This window comes from Stigmatopora nigra, chromosome 12 (assembly GCF_051989575.1).
Source record: "Stigmatopora nigra isolate UIUO_SnigA chromosome 12, RoL_Snig_1.1, whole genome shotgun sequence".
Lineage (NCBI taxonomy): Eukaryota > Metazoa > Chordata > Actinopteri > Syngnathiformes > Syngnathidae > Stigmatopora > Stigmatopora nigra.
The window spans coordinates 12124889-12148612 of record NC_135519.1 but is presented as its reverse complement, the minus strand read 5'-3'; the positions used below and the strand labels follow the sequence as shown (position 1 = coordinate 12148612).

General features: G+C 38.7%; 1 protein-coding gene across 2 annotated transcripts in view; it reads right to left on the bottom strand.

The window, feature by feature from the left end:
• LOC144205295 (VPS10 domain-containing receptor SorCS1-like) overlaps positions 1 to 21755 on the bottom strand; it is a 65221-nt gene extending 43466 nt beyond the window's left edge. The window contains exons 1-2 of one of the 2 annotated variants that reach the window (XM_077729572.1): positions 21698 to 21755; positions 19302 to 19350 (exon numbers count right to left, since the gene is read on the bottom strand). Coding sequence is in view for 1 of the 2 variants with exons in the window: in XM_077729571.1 (XP_077585697.1) it covers positions 4293 to 4814 (522 nt within the window). In the remaining variant the exon portion in view is untranslated. Of the gene's footprint in view, positions 1 to 4292; positions 4967 to 19301; positions 19351 to 21697 lie in introns of those variants that run through there. The other variant, XM_077729571.1, reaches the window with a different exon arrangement.
• Between the last annotated feature and the right edge of the window lie 1969 nt (positions 21756 to 23724).

Genomic DNA, 23724 nt, shown 5'->3' with positions numbered 1-23724 from the left:
TTTTTTTCAGCCTGACAACATCCAAAATCTAAATTTTTTTGAGGTCAGGTTTGGGATCAAGACGCTCTCCTCCAAATTTGCTGAACAATCATCTCCCTCCCACAGTTGGACTCCTTCTCCCTGACTATTCAGACCATCTCAGTTGGTTTCCCAAGACGATTTAGGACTAAAGTTCAGCGAGCCGATTGGTTTTTAACATCCTCTCCAGCATCTTCTCAAAGAGTCAAATGTTGGCTACGTGCGTGTGAAGTAAACTGCCGCATGACATTTGCATCCTCTCGGAAACACCCCCGCCAGCCCCCGTTAACCCCGCCATCGACCCCTTCGGCGATCGCTCATCCTTATTGGACGGTGCTGATAACTTTCTTGCTGAGCCACCTCAATTGATCATTTAACATCTGGCCTTTTCAATGATTTTCAGTCCAGTTATGACGTGTTTTGCATGTACTTTTAAGCATTCAATCTGTATGAGAAGTTCATATCCCCCCCAAAAAAGACTATAAAGACTATAAAGGCACACTTTTTTCATAGTTTGCCTACGCTGGCGACTAATTATTGCTCATGTGCGAAGTGTTATTATGTTTTTTTTTGTTGCTATGATCACTGACAGCCTGTTATGTTGTTAGGCTATAATTATCTGAAAAAGATGTTTACGTTATGACACCACTAGCCAGTTGTTTTGACTTTAATGTATCAAATACCCTCCCAAAAAATACAACTTGGTATAATTTTGTATCCTCTTCATTGTGTACTCTTTGTCTGGTATGACTTATAATTAGGTGCAAAAAATAAGGTACTTTTCATTCAATTTTTTCAACTTGAACTGAATCAACATGGAAAAACCAGTAGATCCATTCCTAGGCATGTTATTTTTGCATATTAATGTCCATGAAAGTGTTGAAAATGACTAGCTAAGTTGATTGCAATTTTAATTACTTTTGAAGGAAATGCCAGCTGTTCGCCTGACTACAGTGATATGTTCATTCCTTCATTAATTTTCTGCAACTATTCCAACCAACTATGAGCAACCTCAAAGATTTTCTAGCCAAATTCATTTTTTACCATCGCTTAGCCTATTCAAGGGGTGCTGGAGCCCATCCCAGCTGACTCCAGTCGGCAATCAATCGTATATAATCAATCAAACAGCCACCAAGCAAGAATCAAACCCAACAATGCCATAATTCGCTCTTAAAAACATAAAATAATCCACCAATCATTGCCTTGCCTGAAATGATTGACATAAATAAAGACAAACATTGAGAAAGATAAAAAGTTTGGGTAAAAAGATGACATTTTCCCAAACAGAAATCTTGATGCGTTCTAAAATCCCCTTTGAAAATTGGCAAAAACATTTAAAAAAAGAGAGGAGGAGGAAAAGATTACTTTGGGTTCACTTTAAAAGCATTTTGAAGATGAAAGCTCACACTGACCATCACACTATAAATTTCCTGATAGGGAGCTAAAAAGACATTAATAATGAAAACAGTTTCTACTAAAAAAGATAAGACGTCAGTGCTCATCATACTCGTTTGGTAATGTTAGACTTTGTGGCGCTTAATCTATCAAATAAGACATCAAGCAGTGATGACAAGAAAGCTGTCAAGATGGCTTCATAAACACAGTAATGTAAAATTCAACACTATAATTGAAGAGCAGCTCTTCGTCTGAATGTTTAACCCGAGGAGATGAAGGCAGCTTATTAAAATCTAGCCACAGGTTCCTCCAGGGCAGCTCGGGGGTCCGGCAAAAAAAAAGAGGTTTGTTATTTTTTTTCTTCTCTCCTCTCCAAGATAAGGAAACTAAAAGATAGATAAACCCATCAAACTATGTCGACATGAAAGTTCTTCAAGAAGCCACTAGCTTCATAGATCAGCCTAATATTGGGATAGATGGGAATAGTCCTTTTTTCTGGTAAAACAAGTCATGGTGAATCATTTAAGGTTGCCAGAACTGGTAAATAGAGCAACTCCTCCATGTCGTCTTTTGCGGCGTTGTGCGGGTTGGCTTGTTAAACATTGCCGCATGTTGTTTGATTAGTGCAGCGACTATGAACACATCGAGTGCAACTAAACGGAAACATCGGACGCTGAGCGGGAGACGAGATAGATGTGTACACGCGACATTACCTAGCAATCTATCTAGGCCTTTCAGGTACATTGAAAATCAAGAGCGATGATCCTTTCATGAGTTGGAAATTGAACTCGTACAAAAACAGATGCTCATTTAATGGGGATATGAGTGGCGTTAACATGTCGACTGCTATCGGATTGGGAAAGACGGTAAATCTGGTTCAAGTGGGAATGGTCGGTAGAGGTTGTTTCCTTTTTAAACTCTCATAGGTTAAGAGTTAAGGATGTCTATGAATGTGGAATTTGCATTGCTTAAATACAAGAAAAATCTACTACGAAGTACTACATTTTTCAGAGGGTTTTTTAAGGATCGTAGAAAGGTCTACAGGTTACCAAAAATAAATTTAATTTCTTTGAGCTGCAGCCACTGGCTCAATCAGAGTCAGTGTAGCTTTTGCCTTCGGCCTAAGGAATTAAATCAACTCAAAATGCAGGTGGATATCTCCACTAAAAGATTAATTTCAACCCCTGCTATGGATATTACAATGCACTCTATGCACGTGAGAAGGCGGGACTTCCGGAAATGATATTAAAAATATTTCCTGCTGACCATTTTGGCTCAGGTTCTACCCAACAAGACCAAACAAAGAAATCCAGTAGCCAACAACAAGCAGGATACTTTCAGTTTTTGGAATCAGATTCCAAAAGAGCCAAATATACCTGGTGAATGGACATTTTTTTAGCTTGAAAACATGATTTTTTTTTGGTCTTATACAACATTCATAATAACTTTGATTGACTTCTGAGTGAAAGATTAGAAGTCCATGGGCTCCCTGTAGTGGCAAATAAACGTATCACAGAATTCAAGTTTAAATGCTACTCCTTTCATTTCCACTTCTTATTATTCCTCTACAGTACATTTCCTTTCCATTAAACAGCACAACATTCTCTATTTAATCTTTACCTGTGACAACTAGGAAAACAAACAGCCAAACAATCATTGCCAACCCTCCCCTATCCAATAGATTGTTTGTCTATCATCATTAACACCAAAGAACATGTTCATCGACTTTAAAATGTTTGCGAACTACTCCGATGAATGATTATTTAATGCACATCTGCGTCCTGCTATTTTTTTTTCAACCGTCGTCCCCGAGATAGCAGCGTTCGTCGGAAGCTGGCGAGCTTCCCTTCAAACAAATTCATGCATATTTCAAGAGGCCTCAATAACCCAGTGCCCTTTTCACCGGTTTATACATGAAAAGTCTATTAAGGGGTTGACTGGGAGCGTCTGTCCACAATCTTTTTTTGCTTGGAAGAAAAAAGAGAAGAAGAAGACAGAAAAAAGAACAGAAAGAAAGAAAAAAGCTGAGCCCAAACGTCATATGCAGCGCCCTTTATCTATGGAATTGATTTGAACTAAGCCCCCTCTGGCGCAGAAATCTCCGAGGCAGCTTTTTTTTTTGTGGCGTCCACATCACTGGAGCGCCTCGTACTTTTTCTCAAGTGGCCTGTTGAATTATTAAAGGGACATAATCACACGGGGCCAGATAAAACGGTGTTATCGGATTTACACCTGCGGGCCAAGACATTAGGTACACGGACCAAGAAGCAGGTGGTCACGGTTTGAGTTTTTGAGTGTTGTTGAGATGCTTAACACCACTGTGACTGCATTGATAAACATTTTATGATGCCACAGAGACTTGTTCTTTGTTATATTTGTCTTTGTTGCTCCCCCTGCCTGCATGATTATATCATCTGGAATCAGATGTTGTAGCATTAATGCAGTGATTCCCAAAACTGCAGGTTGGAAAAGAGAGAGAGCATCAGGTGTGACAAAGGGAAGTTATTGAAGTATGTTAGATCATGGATTTTTTGCTACTGCATGGAGTGACAGTCAAAAAATGTAAATTTAGTTCAATTTTGCGCTATTTTAAGCCCAACAGCTTTTTTTTCTCATTTAAAATATGCGCTGCGAATAAAAACAGGTCGGAAAAATCTGCTACAGTGAACAAAGAAGCCATTATAAAGGATGGATAACAAAAAAAGATGATAAACAAAGAACCCCCCCCCTTAAGAACTGATGTATATCTCATTAAGTCTTGTAGTTGCATTCATTTTAACACAATTTTCTGAATGAAAAAGTGTCTATTCACAAGCAAAATAAAAAGTGAGAGACCACACTGCGTCAAAAGAAAAAGACGCGTGCGTCAATGGACTCACGCTGCTGTTCTGTCCGGACCAGTGCACCATCGCCTGGTTGTGGGCGGTGTCCCCAGCCAGGGCGAAGGTGGAGCTGGCCAGCCGGACTTCTGCCGGATCTGGGTTCGAACCCTCACGTGCCCCCTCGCCTCCTAAATCAGCCCATGTCTCTGCACTCCTCCTCCTCCTGTGGAACTCCGATGAATCCACTAGTCCCCCATTTTCCTCACTCTCCACATCACCCCGACTGTCAAAAAGGGAAAGTTTGTCGTCCTCTTGGGAACAGCAGGCGTTTTCTCGCCCAAGCTCGACTTTTGCCGAACTTTCCAGGTCCACTTCGCCGCTGTCTTCGGCTTCGGTAAATCCGACAAAGTCTCCGAAATGCGTCCAATCCTGCGCGGGGAGCTCCCGGGGAGTCGTGTGGATGTGCGCAAAATAGCCAGAAGGGTTAGAGCGTATTTCCGGCTGGGAAGTTGAGGATAAGCCCCGCGTCCACTCGGAGAAGAAAAACACTAAAAGGCAAAAAGCGTAGTGGGACTCCATGCTAAAAGGTAGATTAAAAAGGATTCATTTTTTTTTTTTTTTTGGAGGGGAGGTGGGCTGGGCTTTAAGGTTGCGTTTGGGTGTCATCCACCTGGTGGAGTGGAGCGGAGTGGAAGTGAAGTGGAGTGGAGCAGGGTGAATGTGCGGAGGGGCGGCGCAGTAAGATAGTCTTCCCCTCGTGATGGGAGAGAGAGGGAAGAAGAAGAGGAGGAGGAGGAGGAGGTGGAGGTGGAGGAGGAGGAGCCGGATGAAGCTGGAGGCTGGATCCCGCATCATCCAGCCTCAAAAGAAAAAAAAAGTCAAGATGCTCAAGATGCTGGAAAACAAAAAGATTTGGCGCAGATCACCCAAGGCAAAGTGAGCTTTGGGGAAATATTAAAGTCAAGATTCACGTTTCCTTATTCCATGAAATTGACAACAATAGATGTTGTTTTGTCTATTTTTGGTTATGAAATCCAGGTTTGGGGTGTGGCACTGTGTTGTTGAGGTGGTACAGATGGTGAGGAGTTGGTTTGTTGTTGTTTTTTTGTGTAAAGATGAGGTAAAAATTGGTTCATTTTATGAATTGCTTAAATCTTTATAAGAGTTAGAGGGTGCTGGAGTCTATCTCAGTCAAAGATGTCCACAAGCCAGGTGACACCCTGACTATGACCAGTAAAAACAAAGCTAGGGGCAATTTAACCAGCCTACCGCACATGTTTTGGGGAGGAAACCGGAGTACCCAGAGAAAAGCCACACAAGCCCAGGAAGAACATGCAAACTCCAAAAGACAAGATCGAACCAACATGTCTGAACACTGAAGTCAACGTGCTAACCATGACTCGAATCTATAAATCAAGTCAATGAATTCAATTCAATACAAAGATGGATTTGATGTCATTATCACTAAAACATGCGCATTCACGCCCTAACCTCCCAGTTCAAAAGGTTTGGACACCCACTTTTGTCAATCGGAGTCTCCCAGCATGACACCCTATGTGACATGCTGATCATCACACAAAGTAATTAAAGATCTTCAATCAATCTTTTTTTCCCTTGAGATGTTTAGCAAATATCCCTGAGGCTCCCTCAGGTGTCATCTTTACAGGAGATGCACTGAGCTTCTTTTCCATTAGCGTGGGCTTCAAGTAATCAATTAACTGTTGATTATGCCACCCAGATAATGACTTGAGGCCGTGGTCCGAAAAACAAGGGCTATTTTTAGATATACCTAGAAAATCTGCTGATACAGTAAAGGCTGTGTATTGCCTCATATCTGAAGATACGATTTCTAGTATTCAAATCTCGAAATTTGAATCCAGCTCGACGTTGACGACATTTTTTTTCTCTAAAAAATTACTTAAAATGGACATAAACGAACATATTTCTGAAAACTCATTAAGCACTAAAGTAAACATGTTTAATGTTTGAACATAAATGTAAAGACTGATTTGGACAGATTTTGAATCAATACGAAAGTCATGCGATCTTCAATCGCAATATATTTATTATCTACTAATATTTATATTGACAAAACTTTTCCTGAAAAAACTTTCTAAACATTACCCATTATATTACATCAAATTGATAGACCGCCATTTTTAAACAAGCTTTTTATGTAGACAGAAGAAAGATTCAGGTTGAATTATCCTTGTAAAACCCTAAGAATAAATCGGTTAAAAATTCTGCAGCTGCTCGGGAAAAACATGCAGAAGAGAGTTTTTGTTCTGTCATTTTTTTATTTTTTTTATTTTTTATCGTGAGCTCGTTTTCCATTTGTGTTGGGTCTTTGTTTTTCTCGCGCAAGGTCTTTAGCGAGTTCAGTCTTAACTATCCTGTCAGAATTTAGCTTGCAGCAAATTTCTGTTTTGCTTTTACGAGTTCATAAAAGAAGGAAAATATTTTCTCTGCTCACTATTTTTTTTGCACGTGATGTCAAGTGTTAAAAACAACTATTGCTATAATTGACAGCAAAACTTGCTTTTTACTTTTGTACTAAAGTACATTTTTAAGGTGGTGTACTCTTAAAAAGTTGTATTCCACCAAGTATAAGTACTTGATTGGTTAAGCAACAAAAAATAATCGACGAAGGCATAAATCAATCGAGATTCTCATCCTTATTTTTTATTTTATCCTAAATTAATTAAATTAATTCCTAAACAATATTGGATCTGAGAAGCTGTTTAAGAGTTTTTGATGAGTTAATTAACATTTATTTATAATCAGAGCCTCACAAAAATCATTGAAATGTGTGTGTATTATTAAAGGTCTTAAGAAATAAGCAACTCTTGACTGGTAACATTTGTTTTCGCTTTGTTGAAAATGCCTTAGCAATAAAATGGTCAAATTGTCTTTACGTAAAATGTTAACACTTCAATCGAACAAAGCCCTTGATCGGAATTGAAACTGAATCATGGCCAAATGCATAATGTTGGCGAATATCACATACTTGTCCAGAATTGTCCAAAAATTGGTGATTGACACCCCGAACTCCAATACCAGAACTCCTAGTTTAATTTGATTACACTTGATTGGCATCCCAAGAGTGTAAAGCCATTCCACCATTCCTGGAAACTTTTTTTTTCTCCAGCCTTCTGTTAAGCAAATAAATAAATAAATAATCTCTCAGGTTGTTTTGTTGTTTTGGAGTACCCCAGACAGCCTGAGAATGAATTGGGTCACATTTGATGTCATTGCTTTTTACATGTTTGTCAGCCTCTTCTGAAAAGGCCTGCTTGTTTTCGCACCCTTTACTCATGTTATTACTCGACATGAAATAACCACAAGTCAGAGGTGAACGTCATTAATTCCCCGAGCTGGCGGCGGCGCCACCATCACCGTGTAAAACATCCCATCGTCGGCACCGCCGCCGAAGATAATTGGGCCGTCATTATGCCCGAACAATATACCCGCCTGGGCGCACGCTGTCATGTTTTTCTCGACTTTTTGGGCTCCCTTCCAGCCATATTATGGTAAAGCATTAAGAAAAACGTCGGATTTAGTTCCCGGGCAAACGTACAGTCGATAGGAGTCGCATCGAAGAGACACCTCCTTCGTATGAAGTCACGCTAGCCTCCGCTCCGATTGGCGTTGGGGGTCAACGACACAGGGATGCCTTTCATCGGCGGCCATTAGCGATGCAGCGAGCGAGAGCTGTCTCAATCTGTTTCAGTTAGCCCGAGCCAGACAAGGGGAAACCAGTCTATAATGCAGATTGATGGCTGACTTGGAATTTCAATCACGGAGCGTACTAAGCTAAAAAGCTGGAGTCTTGACTGTAATGCGGCGCTGGGGCGGAGCCGGCCTATTAAAATGGAGACCGTGGCGTGCGGGAAATAATGACTTTTTTTTTTTACGTGTGTTTCTTAGCTTACGCCGATCATGATGGCTTTCTGTCTGGCCTGTCGCTGTGGCTTAGACATGGATGCTTGTGTTCGTACTGAGCGCGTGTGACCTGTTTTGATGATTTCACTCACTATTCCTTCACTCCACTCAACTTTATTTATTTATAGAAGACCTCAAGGGTGAAATAAAAGATATTATCCTGATAATGAAAATATAACTACTCATACAAAAGGGAATAATAAAATCTTCCACCTAAAGCAATCGCGTATCAACTCCTCTTTCACCATTTTAGATAACAATAACTACAAAAAATATACTATTTCATTTAAAGTGTTGAAGAAAGTGAATAACTGCAACATAAGGACAATATTTTATGGCAGGTATGGGCAAACTACGGCCCGCGGGCCACATCCGGCCCATGAGGGGGTTTAAATTACATTTTAATATTTCTTAATACATTCCCTTTGACTTGACTTTGTACTTTATACTTTTGACTTTAATGATGAGTGATGAGTATGTTAATACTTTAGTCCTTTTTTCTGTTTATGTTTCATATGTACTGTTAACGGATGCACTTTTTTATATGTATCGTATCTTCTGCTGACCCGGCCCATTTGTCAAATTTTTAAAGTCTTTTTAAAGTATTCTTCCTACACTATAAACTTTTCATATAATATTTGAAGGAACCAAGACGCAATGTTTTGATAGTCAAGCCACAAAGTAACGACACAAAGACACTCCAAGCTCCTCAATAAATTGTGGTAAAACTATCAATGTTTCAATGAGGATTTAAATATATTATGCCAATGAAAATGTAGATATTTTTGAACTATAAATGTTTCTCCTCCCTCGTTCAATTCTACCTGTTGTTTCCAACACGTCTCCTTGAACTTGGACGACTTTAAGTCAAAGTTATGTCACTATTTAAAATATACAGAGATATTCTTTTGAGTCTGACACTAAACTTTAACTCACGGCTGGCAATAAACAGCTTTCTCATTTATTATTGAATTCATTTTAATTCATATCCTGTGTCGGTGCTTCTTTTTATATTCGACGGCGTGTTTAAACATTAAAACGGTCAATTATAAATGTCGAATTTGAGAAGGAACCAAAAAAATTATTCTCAATATTTTCTTGGCGCGTGTGTTTGGGAAAATCATTTTTTATGACGGCGCCATTTGGAAATGACAATAAATGATGACATTTCATGGACGGCCGTGACGATTTCATGGCTGAGAAGATAACGCAAGCAGACATTATTCAGAGGAGTTATGAGCGTTCTAATGAGAATGCGAGGTTTGTCATTATAGCATCAAATGATTAAATACCTAATCAAGCTCAGTACAACCTCTTTGCCTGGTGATTTAAAGTTCTGCCTGTCACGCCGCCGCGGCGGGAGAATGAAGAAGCGCGAGTGGGGCTTTTAAATGCGCGTCGTGTGCATTAAAAATCAAATACCCACTGCAGGATGTGCTTTTAATTTATTTCATTCCCCTCACATTTTGAGACAAGGTGATAGATTTCAACACCGATGCCTGCGGCACATTTGTGTGCACAACATGGCAGCTGTGGAATCATTGTCTCTCTCTCCAAAGACAAGATTGCTACCTCGCCGCCTGTCGCACACACGGAATACAAACCGCCAGTTGTTCCCACGGCTCGCTTTTCTGATGGCGAACTTGGAAGCAGACGGTATCGGAATGGAGACGCGATACAAAATGGGCGCCCAGGTGGGATTGGCGGATGGCGATGGTTCGGATTTTTTGGAGATGAAATAACGGCGAGAATAAAAAAAAATGGGTTCTAATTAGTCCTGTGTGGGTTGAGTTTTAAAGGGGATCAAAAACACTTTGGACATTAGTCATGGGCTGTGCATTGTTGCCTTTGGAACACCTCGACAGCTTGCGGCTTCCATATATGTATAAAAAAAATAAAGGCAAATATTGAATGTAGCCATGGTGCATTAGTTATTATTGCCTGAGCCGGAAGGCTGTCTATTAAGTGGTATTTTCTTTTAGAATGGTAAAAATCAAGGCCTAGTGTTTTAATTGGAGTGATATTCTGATTGAAATGTATCTATTTTACGTTGTTTTGCAGGGGAATGTCAATGCACTTTTTTGGTAGATTAAATTAAGTGTTAGCAGATGATTTGCTGCATTTGCAAATAGTTTAAGACGCAAGACTAGAAAATGCCGGTAAATAGTGAGCACATGGTAGAGAATTTCTTGCCAAGTACCTTTTAGCAAATACACTTTGAATTTTGGAAAAGCTGTTTACATCAACTGATGGCGCTACTACAGAATCAAAGTCAAGCTTGACAGATTCCAAGACGAAACGGCGTGATGACATAGGCAAAATATTTGATTCTGAAGATGGAAAAAGCATGATCAAGATGACTTCTTTTATCATATAGAACCAAGCCCCAATTTTTAAGTGTTATTGTCCTGGTTTGATTCCAGCTAACTACAGGTAGTAAGCAGGTAAGCACAAAGGAAGGCCATAACAAAACAGGGATTGAACCCTCGATCTCAAAACTATAAGGCAGATAGGCCAACCACTTTTGCTAAATATCTAGATATATATAATATACATGCCAAGTCAAAGAATGGATTTAAAAAGAATCAGGGCAAAGTTACTTTTGGGATGCCTAATGAGTTCAAGCACGCTAAATATTGAGTCCGAGTGAAACACTATACAAGCACTGGGTTAAATCCTTACATGGCGGCAAAATGTTGCTGCGGGCTGAATCCATTTGACACGGAAAATCTTTGACTTGCGTCCAACAATTTGGGATTAATAGAGAGTAAAAAGAATGGAGGAAAAAAAACGAAAAGTTACGAATTTTTGGGTTGAATACTTTTGACTGGATGCCTTTTTTAGTCATGTTAATTGACTTCACAGTAGCAAAAGGAGAGAAAATACAAAGCACTGCTTGTGTTCCAACTTTAAAGTATCATTTTGCAATTTGAATAAGGTTGTTGTTCTTTTTTTTGGTATTGTGATCGGAATTGGTGAGCATTTGCCTGCAGGCAGCTGAAAGTGGAGCAGCAGGGGCAGCAGCTTTTTATTTTTTAGGATGCACTTCGTGTCCAATTGAAAGTACTTGACACGGATTGAGCTTTATAGCATTCTGTCCTCGAGGCTTCTATTTGATTTTTAAAGCAAAGGCTGAAGAAGGAAATTTCTCGATGGACGAAAATGAATGCAGCCTACATAATAATTAATGAAATTTGGTGGGAAAAGAGTCAATAAAAACAACAGTCTAGTAAAGACATACTCTGTTTTGAGACATTTTTACATTCTATTACCGTATTTTCACGTCTATAAGGCGCACCCTCAATGAATGACACATTTTTCCATATATAAGGCGCACCGCATTTAAGGACGCCCTGTCTATTTTGGAGAAAATTTAAGACTTATAGTCGTGAAAATACGGTAATTTTTTTACTATTGAAACTGTTTCAAATCAGTTTTTGGTTCTATATTTACATACTGTCATTAAATTTGGTCCCTTTTGTGATTTTTCTTTTCAAGTATTTGCCAAAATTTAAATTGCAAGAATTATCTCTAAAAAAGTGACATTTAGAGAAATGGATTTTATACTAAAAAGCTTGTTTGTATTTAAGTTTGCGTTTGTTTCAAGCCAGGCATAATTCTACAGAGTTTAATTAAAAAGCCGGGCAGTTTAAAAACATGAATTGAAAAATTCTTCAACTGACACAGAAGTTAATTAAAGATTATTTGAGGGCAGAAAGCAAAATTTGATAAACAAACCCACCTTGACCACATGAGCTCTCTTAATTCCAAACAAATGGGAATACAAAAATTAATCATTAATGGTTGAAATGTTTTGCAAAATGTCCTGACTCATAATTACGGGTGCAAACTGGAAAATAAAAACGCCCCGATTCCTCCAAAATCTTTGATTAATATTTGATCATTTAAGAGTTCCCATTAATGGCCATGTTGATTATATCAGCAGGTCTTTTTATCTTGTCATTTGCCTTCAGGTGGCTTTTAATTTGAATACGATTGGTCAAATCAAGATTAAAATGATGAAAAACAAACGAGGACAGAACCAGATGGGTATTGTGCAGGTCAACTTAACATAAAGTATGTCTTGACATACTGATTGCACAACAGTTCGGAACTTTGCACTTAAGTAGAGAGTGCGAGAATGTAGTTTGTCATTGGGGGAGACATGTTGGCACATTGTGTCATTTTGTACATTTGGACTGCACTTGAAATTATACAAATGCATGTTGGGTGGATAAGGTGAGGCACTTGTCAGGGTTGTTTAGTCACCTGAAGGTAGAAAGCGGTTAGCTGGTTTCATAACGCATTTCGTTGGCATGCTCAGCACGCACGGGGCTGAATATTGTAAACGTAGTTTGGGATGATGCTAGACATGGACGCCGCTGCTGCTAACTACAAGATTTATCTGAAACCCCGAATGGGATTTGAATCCTTGACTTAAGTTTGACACCCAAATTGTAAATTCTAAGACTCGCTAGAAGCTGTTCATTGAACACACAAGGAAACGGCCTTGAAAGTTCTTTTTCAAAGTCTAAACTGAGAAATTCTAAGTTTAAACAATGACTTCAAACCTTGAAGAGCTGAACAAAGAAATGATATTATTTTTATACATTTATTGTTAACCAGAAACAGACTATTGATGATTTTAACCGGCGGGTAAAAGCATAATAAATATATTTGAGTCTATATGGAGTGCTTTCACTTTGTTGATTGTGCTTTGTTGATTTTTGGGTATTTTTAGGTTACTTTGTGTTGGTTTTGGGGTATGTTAAGCTTACTCGTTAACCTAACGGCTGTGATTGATGACGTTATTTTGACTATGGGGGGCAAAAGAACAAATTTGACTGTAGATAGGAAAAATAATAAAAGCATTTGATTCTGTTTGTACTTCTAATGACCTTCAGAACGAGCACTCGGGGGTCCAATACGGCCCCTGAGCCATATGTTTGAGACCTCTGCTTTAAAGTAACCTCCATACAAACGACGGCATCCCTTGGCAATGCGTTCCCTTTTGATTACATGGCGCTCTCATGTCTCCCCATGCAAAGCAAGCAATGGCGCGCCCCACTCATTGTCGCCGTTTGCCTTAATTAGCCGACGTGTGAATAGGAGAAGGTCATTTAGGTAATTTAGCTGTCTGAAAAGAAACTTACCCATCACACGGCGCAGGTGTGTGGCGGCCGGCACTAATGAGGTCGGCGCAGCCTTTCCCTCGACGGGCGGAAAGGCCACGCGTGGCAAAACTTAAAAAACGCCCAACTTTCTCCACAATAACAAGGCGGGTGGGTGTTGAATTCCTACGCCACGAATCAAGAATTCACAAAGTGCGCTAGCTCATCCTGCATCCCCTCTTATTTTCAGGAATGTCACTTCTGAGTCGTGTGAACGAGCTGGAGAGACATCCTTCCAGACATCAATTATTAACCAAAGCTTATATCACAACTTCACGCAGATCAAAACAGAAATCTTGTAAGATACTAGAGGGCATCTCATATATTTAGCGCTGCCAGAGAGACATCAACTGAACACAGTAAGGTTAGGCGTTTGAAATGTGACGCCAAGCTCCCGAGTCTTTGTAATTTCCCTGACAGGTACACGACGTGGCAGACGAGCACTGTAGGCTACGGGAGTCTATCTTTGTAACTCTCCATCATAGGCAAAAGGATGCTGCGGTACCACCACAGAATAGAGCTTTTGTGAAAATGAATATTTGATGACATGGCTACCAAGCTACCATCGCTAGCATTACATTTGCATCCCCAAAAAAAATGCGTGTCGGGCAGAAAATATATCATCAAAACGAAGGAAGATGTTATGCAAGATCGGGGGGAAAAATATGGAGTTTGGTTACGTTTCCTAAAATATAATAAGTACAAATAAACGGAAAAAAAAACAGGTAAACGTGTCCTCGGATATCTCGAGAGTGGCTGACTCATTAGAGTTATATTTAGACATCGGCATATGCTTTGTTTCATTGTGTTGCGAGAGGCTGCGAGGTGATAACGAGACGGCTTCTACCGCGCTTGTCTTGAGACAAAAAAATCTGATTAAAAACTGTATTTTTTTTTTGAAAATTCCAGCAAGTTTATCAGATTTTTCCCTGTGATTTTCGCGCAGATAGTTGAAACATCTCATGAGATACGGTTCAGATTTTGCTCAGCATATCCGCACTGAAAAGGTTTCATCAGATTTCTCACGTCATAAGCGAAGCAAAAAATTTAGAAAATGTATGTAATCACTCCAAATTTTTAATTATTCATTCACTACTAATCAGAGATATTCTATGTCAAAAATACACGTAGTTCACTACCATTGATGGGAACATTTTGTCATTTATGGCAAAGGATGAGTATAAAATTATGCCAAAATTGAAAGCTTTATTGCTTTGTCATCATATTGACAAAAACTATCTTATTTGGGGTAAAACTTCATCAGGATTAAAGCTAATATGTAAAAAAGAGAATTGCACAAATGTACTTTTAGCAAAACCGTAGTATGGAGGCTTTTCTATCTTTTTCAATTGCCAGTTCTCCATTCGGTATTGATCCCCAGCCAGTGGAAAATGTCAAGTTATCTTGAGATATGACCTTAGCAGCAAACAACTTTGATTTCGAAAGGGTATAGGTCATGGGCAAATTCCAAAAGTCAAGTGCCAAGGTGCCCCTAAATGTGGTCTATTTTCTATTGGGGCCAAATTATGAAATACACTTTTTGTCCCTCAAGTAGTGTAATTATTACTCTTCAAGGCAAACTTTAGAAATGTTGTCCAAGTCGCAACAAGTCACGAGGGAAGTCGGGCACCTAAAGTTCCTCTCAGTCTTGAGAATTTACAGGAAAACAGTCACGTTGGACCCTCGGATAATATTTCCACTCTTGTCTATTTTAACAATGTCATACATTGCCTGTCACCGACGTGAGCCGAGCCTTGCCTGTAAATCTACGACTGTTTGAAAGTCAGATACAGAAATAACTTCACCATCTCTACTTCGGTGAGCCCCTGGGGGAACGTTTCGCTCTCATCCCGGTGACACAAACCCACTGGACCCACATGAGTTGCTGGCTGGTGATTTACATTTTCTATCAGTTTCCTTGGTCCACCGCCAGCCGCCATGTGAAAAAGAGAGAGAGAAAAAAAGAAAAGCCCCTCCCTCCTCAGATAGAGAACGCGATAGAACCCATAGGCTCCGTTGTGAGGCTGCCTATACCGAGAGCTCATTAGCTGGAGAGACCTGCGTGCATTGTTGCGAGTGTGCCGAGTCAGCGAGAGTGCCACTCATCACACGTTGCAATCTAGACTCCGGCACATCTGCTCCCAAACGTTCAGGGTGACCTCAAATTGTCGATGCGCATGTCAAATGGGGGGTACGGAACTATAAGAATTGTTGCATTCGACTCTTTTCGATGGGCGGTGTTAACATCCTCTCCGTTTGAATTAGGAGGGCTGGCAAAGAATTATATTTTTGTATGCGATTCTGTCGATTAAGTTGCTAAAACCCCAGAAAACCAATAGTAAAAATAATTAAATCTGGTAAATAAGGAGGAACTACCCAGTGCCTTACAGGCTAACCAAGAACCAAAAGGTATTAATAACTGCAATTAACTCCGCAAGTTATGAATCTCTAAAACGAAAAAACCCAAAATCTGATCCAACGATCAATGCGTATCCAAACCTCGAATATGTACGTAAAAAATCTCATTCCGATCAAACCGGGAACAATGACGGCATCGCAATTTAATTCACATCCACCCCAACAACAACAACGATAAAAGTGCGCTACAACACACTACAGGCTGAAGACCACTACAAACAACATTTTTCAATCCGCATTGCCCTCTACAGGCTAACTCAAAACCAACCAACATTGTAAATCTTCAACCAACTAATCATCCCAATTTAAAAATACTAAAACATTTCTCTCTAGGGCTCAATAGCTGCTTATCCAGCTACATAAGTAGAAAGTTTACAGACAAGTGGAGGTGGTCAAAGTGACTAAGATAAAAAGCCCAAGGTTTCCCGCTGTCAATGGCAGCCAATGAGACAACTTTCATGTGGAGTGGTGCGCCTGTTAGCATTCTTCTTTTCATTCCCGTCGTCTCACAGGAGTTTCGATTCTCTGTCCACTTAACGGACTGTGATGTGCCTCTGGCTCCATCCTACCAACCACTGCATCACAGTACGCCACTTGTTTACTATTTTGGACCATGGTCTCATTATATACTGGAGATGGATTTAATAAAGTGTTGACCTGCACTGCGACAGTCATTTTCTGACACGCGCAGCCTCCTAATAATGTCAAGAAAGGCAGCATTATGCAGCCGACTGTCAAGAGAAGCATCGGAGGGAAGGGGGGAAATGGAGGAAATCAATTGGGTGGCCCAGACAGAGAACGGGTCTCTAATGAGAACATGCCAGCCGGCATTCTCTAAACGGACACGTCATTCTCCCGGACCCGATGGAAAAGACAGACGGGAGGAAAAGAGCAGGCTTTAAGAAGTGAGAACAATAATGCAGAAGGCCATTTATCGACTGCATCGACGGCATAAAAGCAGTAGGCTTTCTTGTTCGGCTCGGACGATTTCAAAAGACAAAATTAATCAATCGGGCTTTGATGGAAACGAATTTCACCGAGGCCGTCATTCGGATTCACCATTTTGAATTCATCTCCCTGAAAGCATCAGATTTAGGGAGAGGGGGGATGTTTATCGTACTACCTACCATGTACTTCATTGTCACTGTCAGGCTCTTTAACAAAAAATGGCGTGTTAGGACCTACCATATGCATGCATGTACATCTATGTGTATGTACATGTGCTTATATATGTATGTGTATGTATATGTGCTTATTTATATGTATGTGTGTGTACACAATTATCTATTTATATATTTATTCATGTATTTATTTATTAACTTAACTTATTAACTATCTATTCATGTCTAAAATATCTTTTTCTGTGTCTGTATTCTCTCCCTCTTGCTACTGTGACAACAAAATTTCCCGAATAAGGATACGAATAAAGTTATCCACTCCAATCCAATTCTAAGATGGACCTTTTACAAGTTGCTTATTCCAGAATAACTTCGGACTTTTTGTACTTTGAAAAGTGGTGTGATGACAAATAGAATGCACATGTTTTCATGTCTTTCTACTTTGAAAATGTACGTATAGATGTCAAGGAAAACCGTTTAAAAATATCAATTGTTTATAGCTCTGTCTCTCTCTGTCAAAAAGGTTCCCGTCTTACCCAATCCTTTGTGATTTATAGTCAACACATCCTATCAGGTAGCAGACTTCTGAAGTCAGTTCAATAAACCTGGAACACATCACCGTACTAAGCTCCCCCTTTTGAAGCCTAACGTCATCCATAATCAAGCACAAACAATGCCTTTCATTATCGGAAAATTGTATTTCCGGAGTTCGGCAACACCTTGTCTAAAGTCTGCTAATTGGGAAGAGTCTGACAGTCTGGGAAACGATGAAATATAACTCTATAAAATATTGGGGAGGGGGGTGGCGAGATTTTGACGTGGAATACTCGTCTGTCACGACAAAGCTCACGGCTGCTCTTGCGAGATGCGACTCGGTGGAAAAAAAAGCGCACACAAAGGCTTTACACACTCCGAGCTGGTGTTTTATCAGAGGTGTGAGAAAAGCAAGAGCTGTCAAGCCCATTAGAAATGTATTTATTTCAGCGGCGTGCTAGTTTGATTGTGACGCTAGCAAGGCTATTTGCAGATTCATCCGCCGCATGAGACGTAACCACGGCGGCCTAACTTGGACTCAAGTGGGAAAAAAAAGTGTCTTGATTGGAAGGCAATGAAAACCACGTGGGAGAGAGTTCACTCGATTCTCTGAAAATTTCTGATGTGACAGCATATTGGAAATAAGGAAGCCGTGAATGCACTTGCTTTCCAGAGGGAGCGCCATTTCAAAGATTTGATGACAATCTTAGCGAGTTGGATTTTCATCATTTTCAGGTTGGAAGTCACCAACTTTCTTTTTTTTTTAACATTTCCTTTAGGAGTCGTACATTCATTTTTATCAAAGGCTTGGCTTTCTTCATTTGAAATATTCTCGTAACGCTTTCTTCGTCTTATGACGTCTTTTTTTGGATCATTAAAATGTTGTTTTGATCATTTTTTAACTTGTTATATCATTACTAAGCTTTTCTTAAAGTGGTTTCTTATTGTATTAAGGAGATATTATGGTCCTTTTTCATATTATAGTTTCATCTCCTGATTATTTAAAATATTCAGACTATATTTGTGACCTTTTTCCTGGAATCCAATCATGGTCTTATCATTTTTTGTATGTAGAATGCTTTATTCTTATACTGAAATGAAGTCAATTTTTCATAATGACAGAAAACAATTTGCTTTTAATTTTGACAAAGATTATTCAACCTGATTGTAATTCTGTATTAAAACTAACTCGTATTTCTCACTTTTAATCAGAACAACAAAAACAGTGACTGTCAAAAAGGACAATTTTCTATTTTGAAAAGGATGCAAGAATTTTCTACATTTGTCTTTGTGAAAGCAGTTGGTTCTCTCTGGCACACTTTTCAGACCATATGAATAAAATATGATGTTCACATGGGCGTGCTTAATCAACAAAAAGAACCAATGTCTGAGTTGTTCTACAATGATTTCCAGCAGATCTTTTTTGCAAGGAATAGTAGTGGGACAAATACAACGCTGTCACTTTAAAAAGAGAGCACTTTTTCTTTCAGAAAAAACTACCATCTCTCCACAATATCAATCTTTCGCCAGTTATCCTTTCTGAACGATGCATATTGTCAAGAATCCAAATGGATTCACGTCATATGAACCAGGCCATGGTTGCTTTAATGAAGCTATTAAGTGTTCTCATCTAAGGATCGGTAATGACCGTTGTCCCTCTCCCACACACACACACACATACATTGCGTGCCAAGATAGGAGAAATAACACGACTTTAATGAGGCCTACGTGACGCCCGTTAAACATGAAGTTATCCAAGCACGCGTGCCTTGACACGACTGACAATACAGGAAAGATATATATAAAAAATGTACCTAGCTTATTATAATATTCTGATAGGAACATAGTATGGAGTATAGTATGATCAAATGTAGTCAACATACCTTTTGTTGGTTAGAGTCTTGGATGAGACCACTTGGTTGCTCCTAAATCCTGCAGAAAGATATTTTGTATGAGAAATTTGAAAAATTGGGTATTTTAATAATGCACAGTAGTTTATATGTGATGTTTAAGTTAAAAGTCAAAAATATACTGTTAATATACACCAATGATGTGGCAGCGCAGAACTATGTTGGAGTTGGTTTAGGAATTCGATTTAGACAAAAAGTGCTTTTTAAATAATGTATCTCTTTTCTCATCTGATCAATATGTTGTTGAGAAATGTGAGCCTGCAAAAAAATTCTATTTTTGTGTATTATGTAAATGCTAAAATCACAATTTCAAAATTGATCAAAATTCATAGGCTAAAAAGTCTTATATTTGTAAAAAAATCCCATTGTAATGAGTGGACTGTTAGTAAAGTCATTTTTTTCCCATAATTTGGCCTATTATTCATCCTCTCCTCGAAGCAAAACACATGGCAAACCTTTTTAAAGCATGCTCAGTCCACAGACTTTACATCTTTACAACCTGTCAAACACCTTTGGGAGGAACGAAGTTAGTGAGCCGGGCCCTCTTCTGGATGAAAACGTTAGTAGAACGTCTTCTCCGAAGAGACCGAGCCGTTATATAATTCACTACAGTGAGTGTAGACTGTTTTGGCATCAGCACAACAAGCTATTGTTGCAATCAAGTGGAAACTGCTTTTCCTATATTGTATCCTGTAGCCCATTGAAGGTCATGGCTAGTTGTCTCAACCTGGCACAATGCCTGAAAACCATGTGTATCCACGCTACAGGGAAGGGAAAAAAGGCACTATCTCCGGATGTGAGTTGACCTTTCCACCTCTCTCTACCTGGAGGTAAACATGCTGCAGTCTGTAGAAGTTGGTTGGAGAAAAAAAAGATACTTATTTCCAAAACAGCGAACAGGTTTTATGTCTGGATGAGCTTTGCAAAATGATGCCAGTGGCAGATGGTTGGGCAAGGTGTACTTTGTTCAATAACATAATGAGCTTTCAAAACCAGTGCATTAAAACATCAAAATTGGGCCTGAATAAAATTATTGAATAGAAGGATATCAGTGGATCATTCATGTTCTGTCCTTTCATTAAATGAATTGAAATCAAACTTAAATGAAACTCATTCATTTTTGGAGGTAATGTTGGTAAAGAGTGAATATTCTTTTGATTAAGAGTCATTTATAAAAGTTCAATCAAATTTAAACTTAAATAATTTAGTTAAATGATTTTTAGGGGAAATTTAGATCATTTTATAGTGTTTTTTTTTGAGATAAGTCTCAATTTTGGAGGATTTTTAAAATGTTTTCATCAGAAACCAAGAAAAACAGGTTAAAGTCACAATAGTAAAATTGACATCTGTTAGAATGATAGTTTTTCAAATAACTTTAAAAAAACAAGTCTTACTTGAGTATTAGTGGCAGGCCGAACCAAAGTATGACAAAAAGTGTGACTTATAGTCCTGAAGATACGGTAAATGATTTACAAACAAAGACAAGTGCCAGTTGAATGCAGTAAAAGGAAATAAAAATAAAGAAATACACAATACTACACACGTAAAATCTATTTCTGAACATAAAATGCCGTATGCGGGTATGTTTTCCGTGTGTTATTTTCTGCCATTTTCCAATAATGTCCACGCCCCTGCAATTTGGAACTATTTTACAGTGCAATAGTTTTGAAAAATTGCACTTGCATGACATGGAGAACTCTCCACAGCTATTGTTGAAGCTTGTAAAGTCATTTTCCCGCCTGCTATTTCATTCATAACCAAAGATGTATAAACAACGTTGTTTATGATGTTCAACGACTCATAACTACCAGGAAAATCAGTAGACAACAAACATTTTGTTATGCCGAAAGATGCTCATATAATCTTTCTTTTCATAAATTCTGTGTTTATATATTTCTGTAGCACTTGAAAGAAGATGTCTTGCTGTCTTTTTGCGCATTGCAAGGAGACCCCTTACCCGTTTTATCTTATTTTTTTCACAGAACCGGTTTTTACCTGCTGGTAACACATCTGCGTGTAAGTGTCAATGAAGTAAGGATGTACCATATGTTGAATAGAAGCATCTATTTTCGTAGATAACTAGCTATATTGATCATTCTTTTTAGGCCTGATTATTTAAAAATAATGTTATTTTTCTTAGACATTTTTTAGATACTCACAAGGTGAAAAACGACGAAAAAATCCAACTGGCTCCTTGTTAAATTTCATTTTCTAAAGTTAAATACAACTGAATTCTACTCTGGCGGTGATTCTTTTGAGTACCACAGAGGGAGCACTTTTAATTCCCATTCATCTCAACTCCTCTTCTGAATTTTAAGAAACAAAACCACTACCAATCACTGTGCATCAAAGATAACATCATATTTTACCTTTATTCATCTTTTCGTGGCTTTTCCCCGGGACACGCCTCTCCAAAAGTTGCAGCATCTTCAACAAGAAAAAAATAATCAAAAACTTCTGATAAAACTCTTCTGACCCAAACAAAGACATTCCGTGCATATCTCTTCTCTACTTTTCTTTTACCACTCGCCATGGTTATAACTTACATTTTAACACTTCCAAATAAAAAAAAAAGAAACACCTTGTCATTCCACCCTTGTCATTCAAGCCAGTTTTATTATTTTTGCCATCCAACTATACAATATCAATCCATCTATCGGTCTTAACAACGAGAGCGACGTCCCACTGGCGCAGCACGATGAATTGGAGCGTATGTGTGATTTTAATTCCCTCAGTGGACCCAGACAGGAAAGCTCATTAAAAAAGGGAGCGTATCGGTAGGATAAGTGGAGAAGAAGAAGAAAATCAATGGGTACAACAATACAATATATATATATATAGAAAGGCCATCTCCATCAGCAGCAGGATGATGTATTCATTAACCCGATTGAAGTCGGTCCACAGTTTAAAATCCGGAGACAGCAGGGTGACATGAATCAAAGTCCAGATAGTGAAGTCATGACCTGAATTCTTCCATTTAACCGTGTTCCTCGGCTGATAATGACTATGACATCCAACAAGGTTGCTTATATTTCACCAAGCATGAGCTCACTAATTGTTCATGTACAACCGTTATGGCTGTGAATGATGGAGAAAGAATTTAGTAAAGGTTTCTCTTTAACATCTGTCTTTTCTCTAGAGGAAATAACGTCAAAAAGGAGTGTCATCAGAAAGTGCATGATATAAATGCTGTATGTACTGATGTGATTTTTCACTCACTGACGTGAGAAGCGGCGAAAAATGGATATAATTGCCTGTATGGATATAATTGAAGATAGCAGGGTGTTTTTATGGGTGTTATGTTGAGGTATGCTTCTTCGGATTCTTTTCGCTCATATTTTTTTTCTATGAAGGTGAAGAAGTTCAGTTCGGAAAAGTTATTTTTTTAAATCATTCAAGGAGAAAAAGTCGCTGGAAGGACCTTGTGAGATGTATTGCGAAAGAGAAAAAGGGATGAGTCGCAAAATGTTGAATATCACGTGAAATTTAAATGGGAGAAACATCAAAATGAGTGGATAAGGCAAGGGTGTCATCAACTATGGATTGGAGAGAAGTGGTAGCTATATGAAAAGCTGTTTCAAAGTATAAAATCAAATCAAAAATGAATATATGACCTTGTGAAATACATCCGCAAAGATAGGCTTATAATGTGAAAGTTGAATCTGGCGATAGACGTCAAATCAGTTTTAACTAGAAAGACTGGCAAGTGTTCATTTATTCATTCATTTTAATGCGGCTATTCGAATATAAGATATTAAGGGGTTCAATTAATAATCTGACACTAATTTTAACCCAGTTTTAGTTGAAGATTATTTAATTGCGTTCATTTATTTTCTTGTTCTCGCGGGGGTGCTGGATTCTATCCCAAACTAGAGTGACAGTGAGGTAGACTTACTTGCCACTTGTCCACCGCGCCATCTAGTTTATAACATTTCTCTTGAAATGAATGGAGATTTTCTGTAATTTTCTCTGACCTCTCCTCCTCATTATCCAAAAATACGCTCTCAAAATGTATCATGTCAACTTTGCAAAGTTCAGTTCAATTAGTGAGTTACTGGAGGATTATAGAAGGAGAACAAAAATAAAAAATAAAACAAATAGCTTTGTTTCCCAGCAAATAGATAAACAGTCTTGACTTTTAACACCACATCCGCCATTGTTATCTCAGACGTAGGATAGCGGGCCGGAGCCAGAGCAAGAACTATAAAAATGCCAGCTCAGATGACCAGTGTGGAAAAGCCTAATAAAGTCGTAACTGCTGTTGTAGGCTGTATCTTGTCTGGTTCAAATAAAAGGGTTGTTCTTTGTGTTGCGGCATTTTTTTATTTTTTACAATATAGCTATATCATTGCTGTGTAACTTGTGTTGTTACTCAGTCTTGTGTGCGAGGGAATTT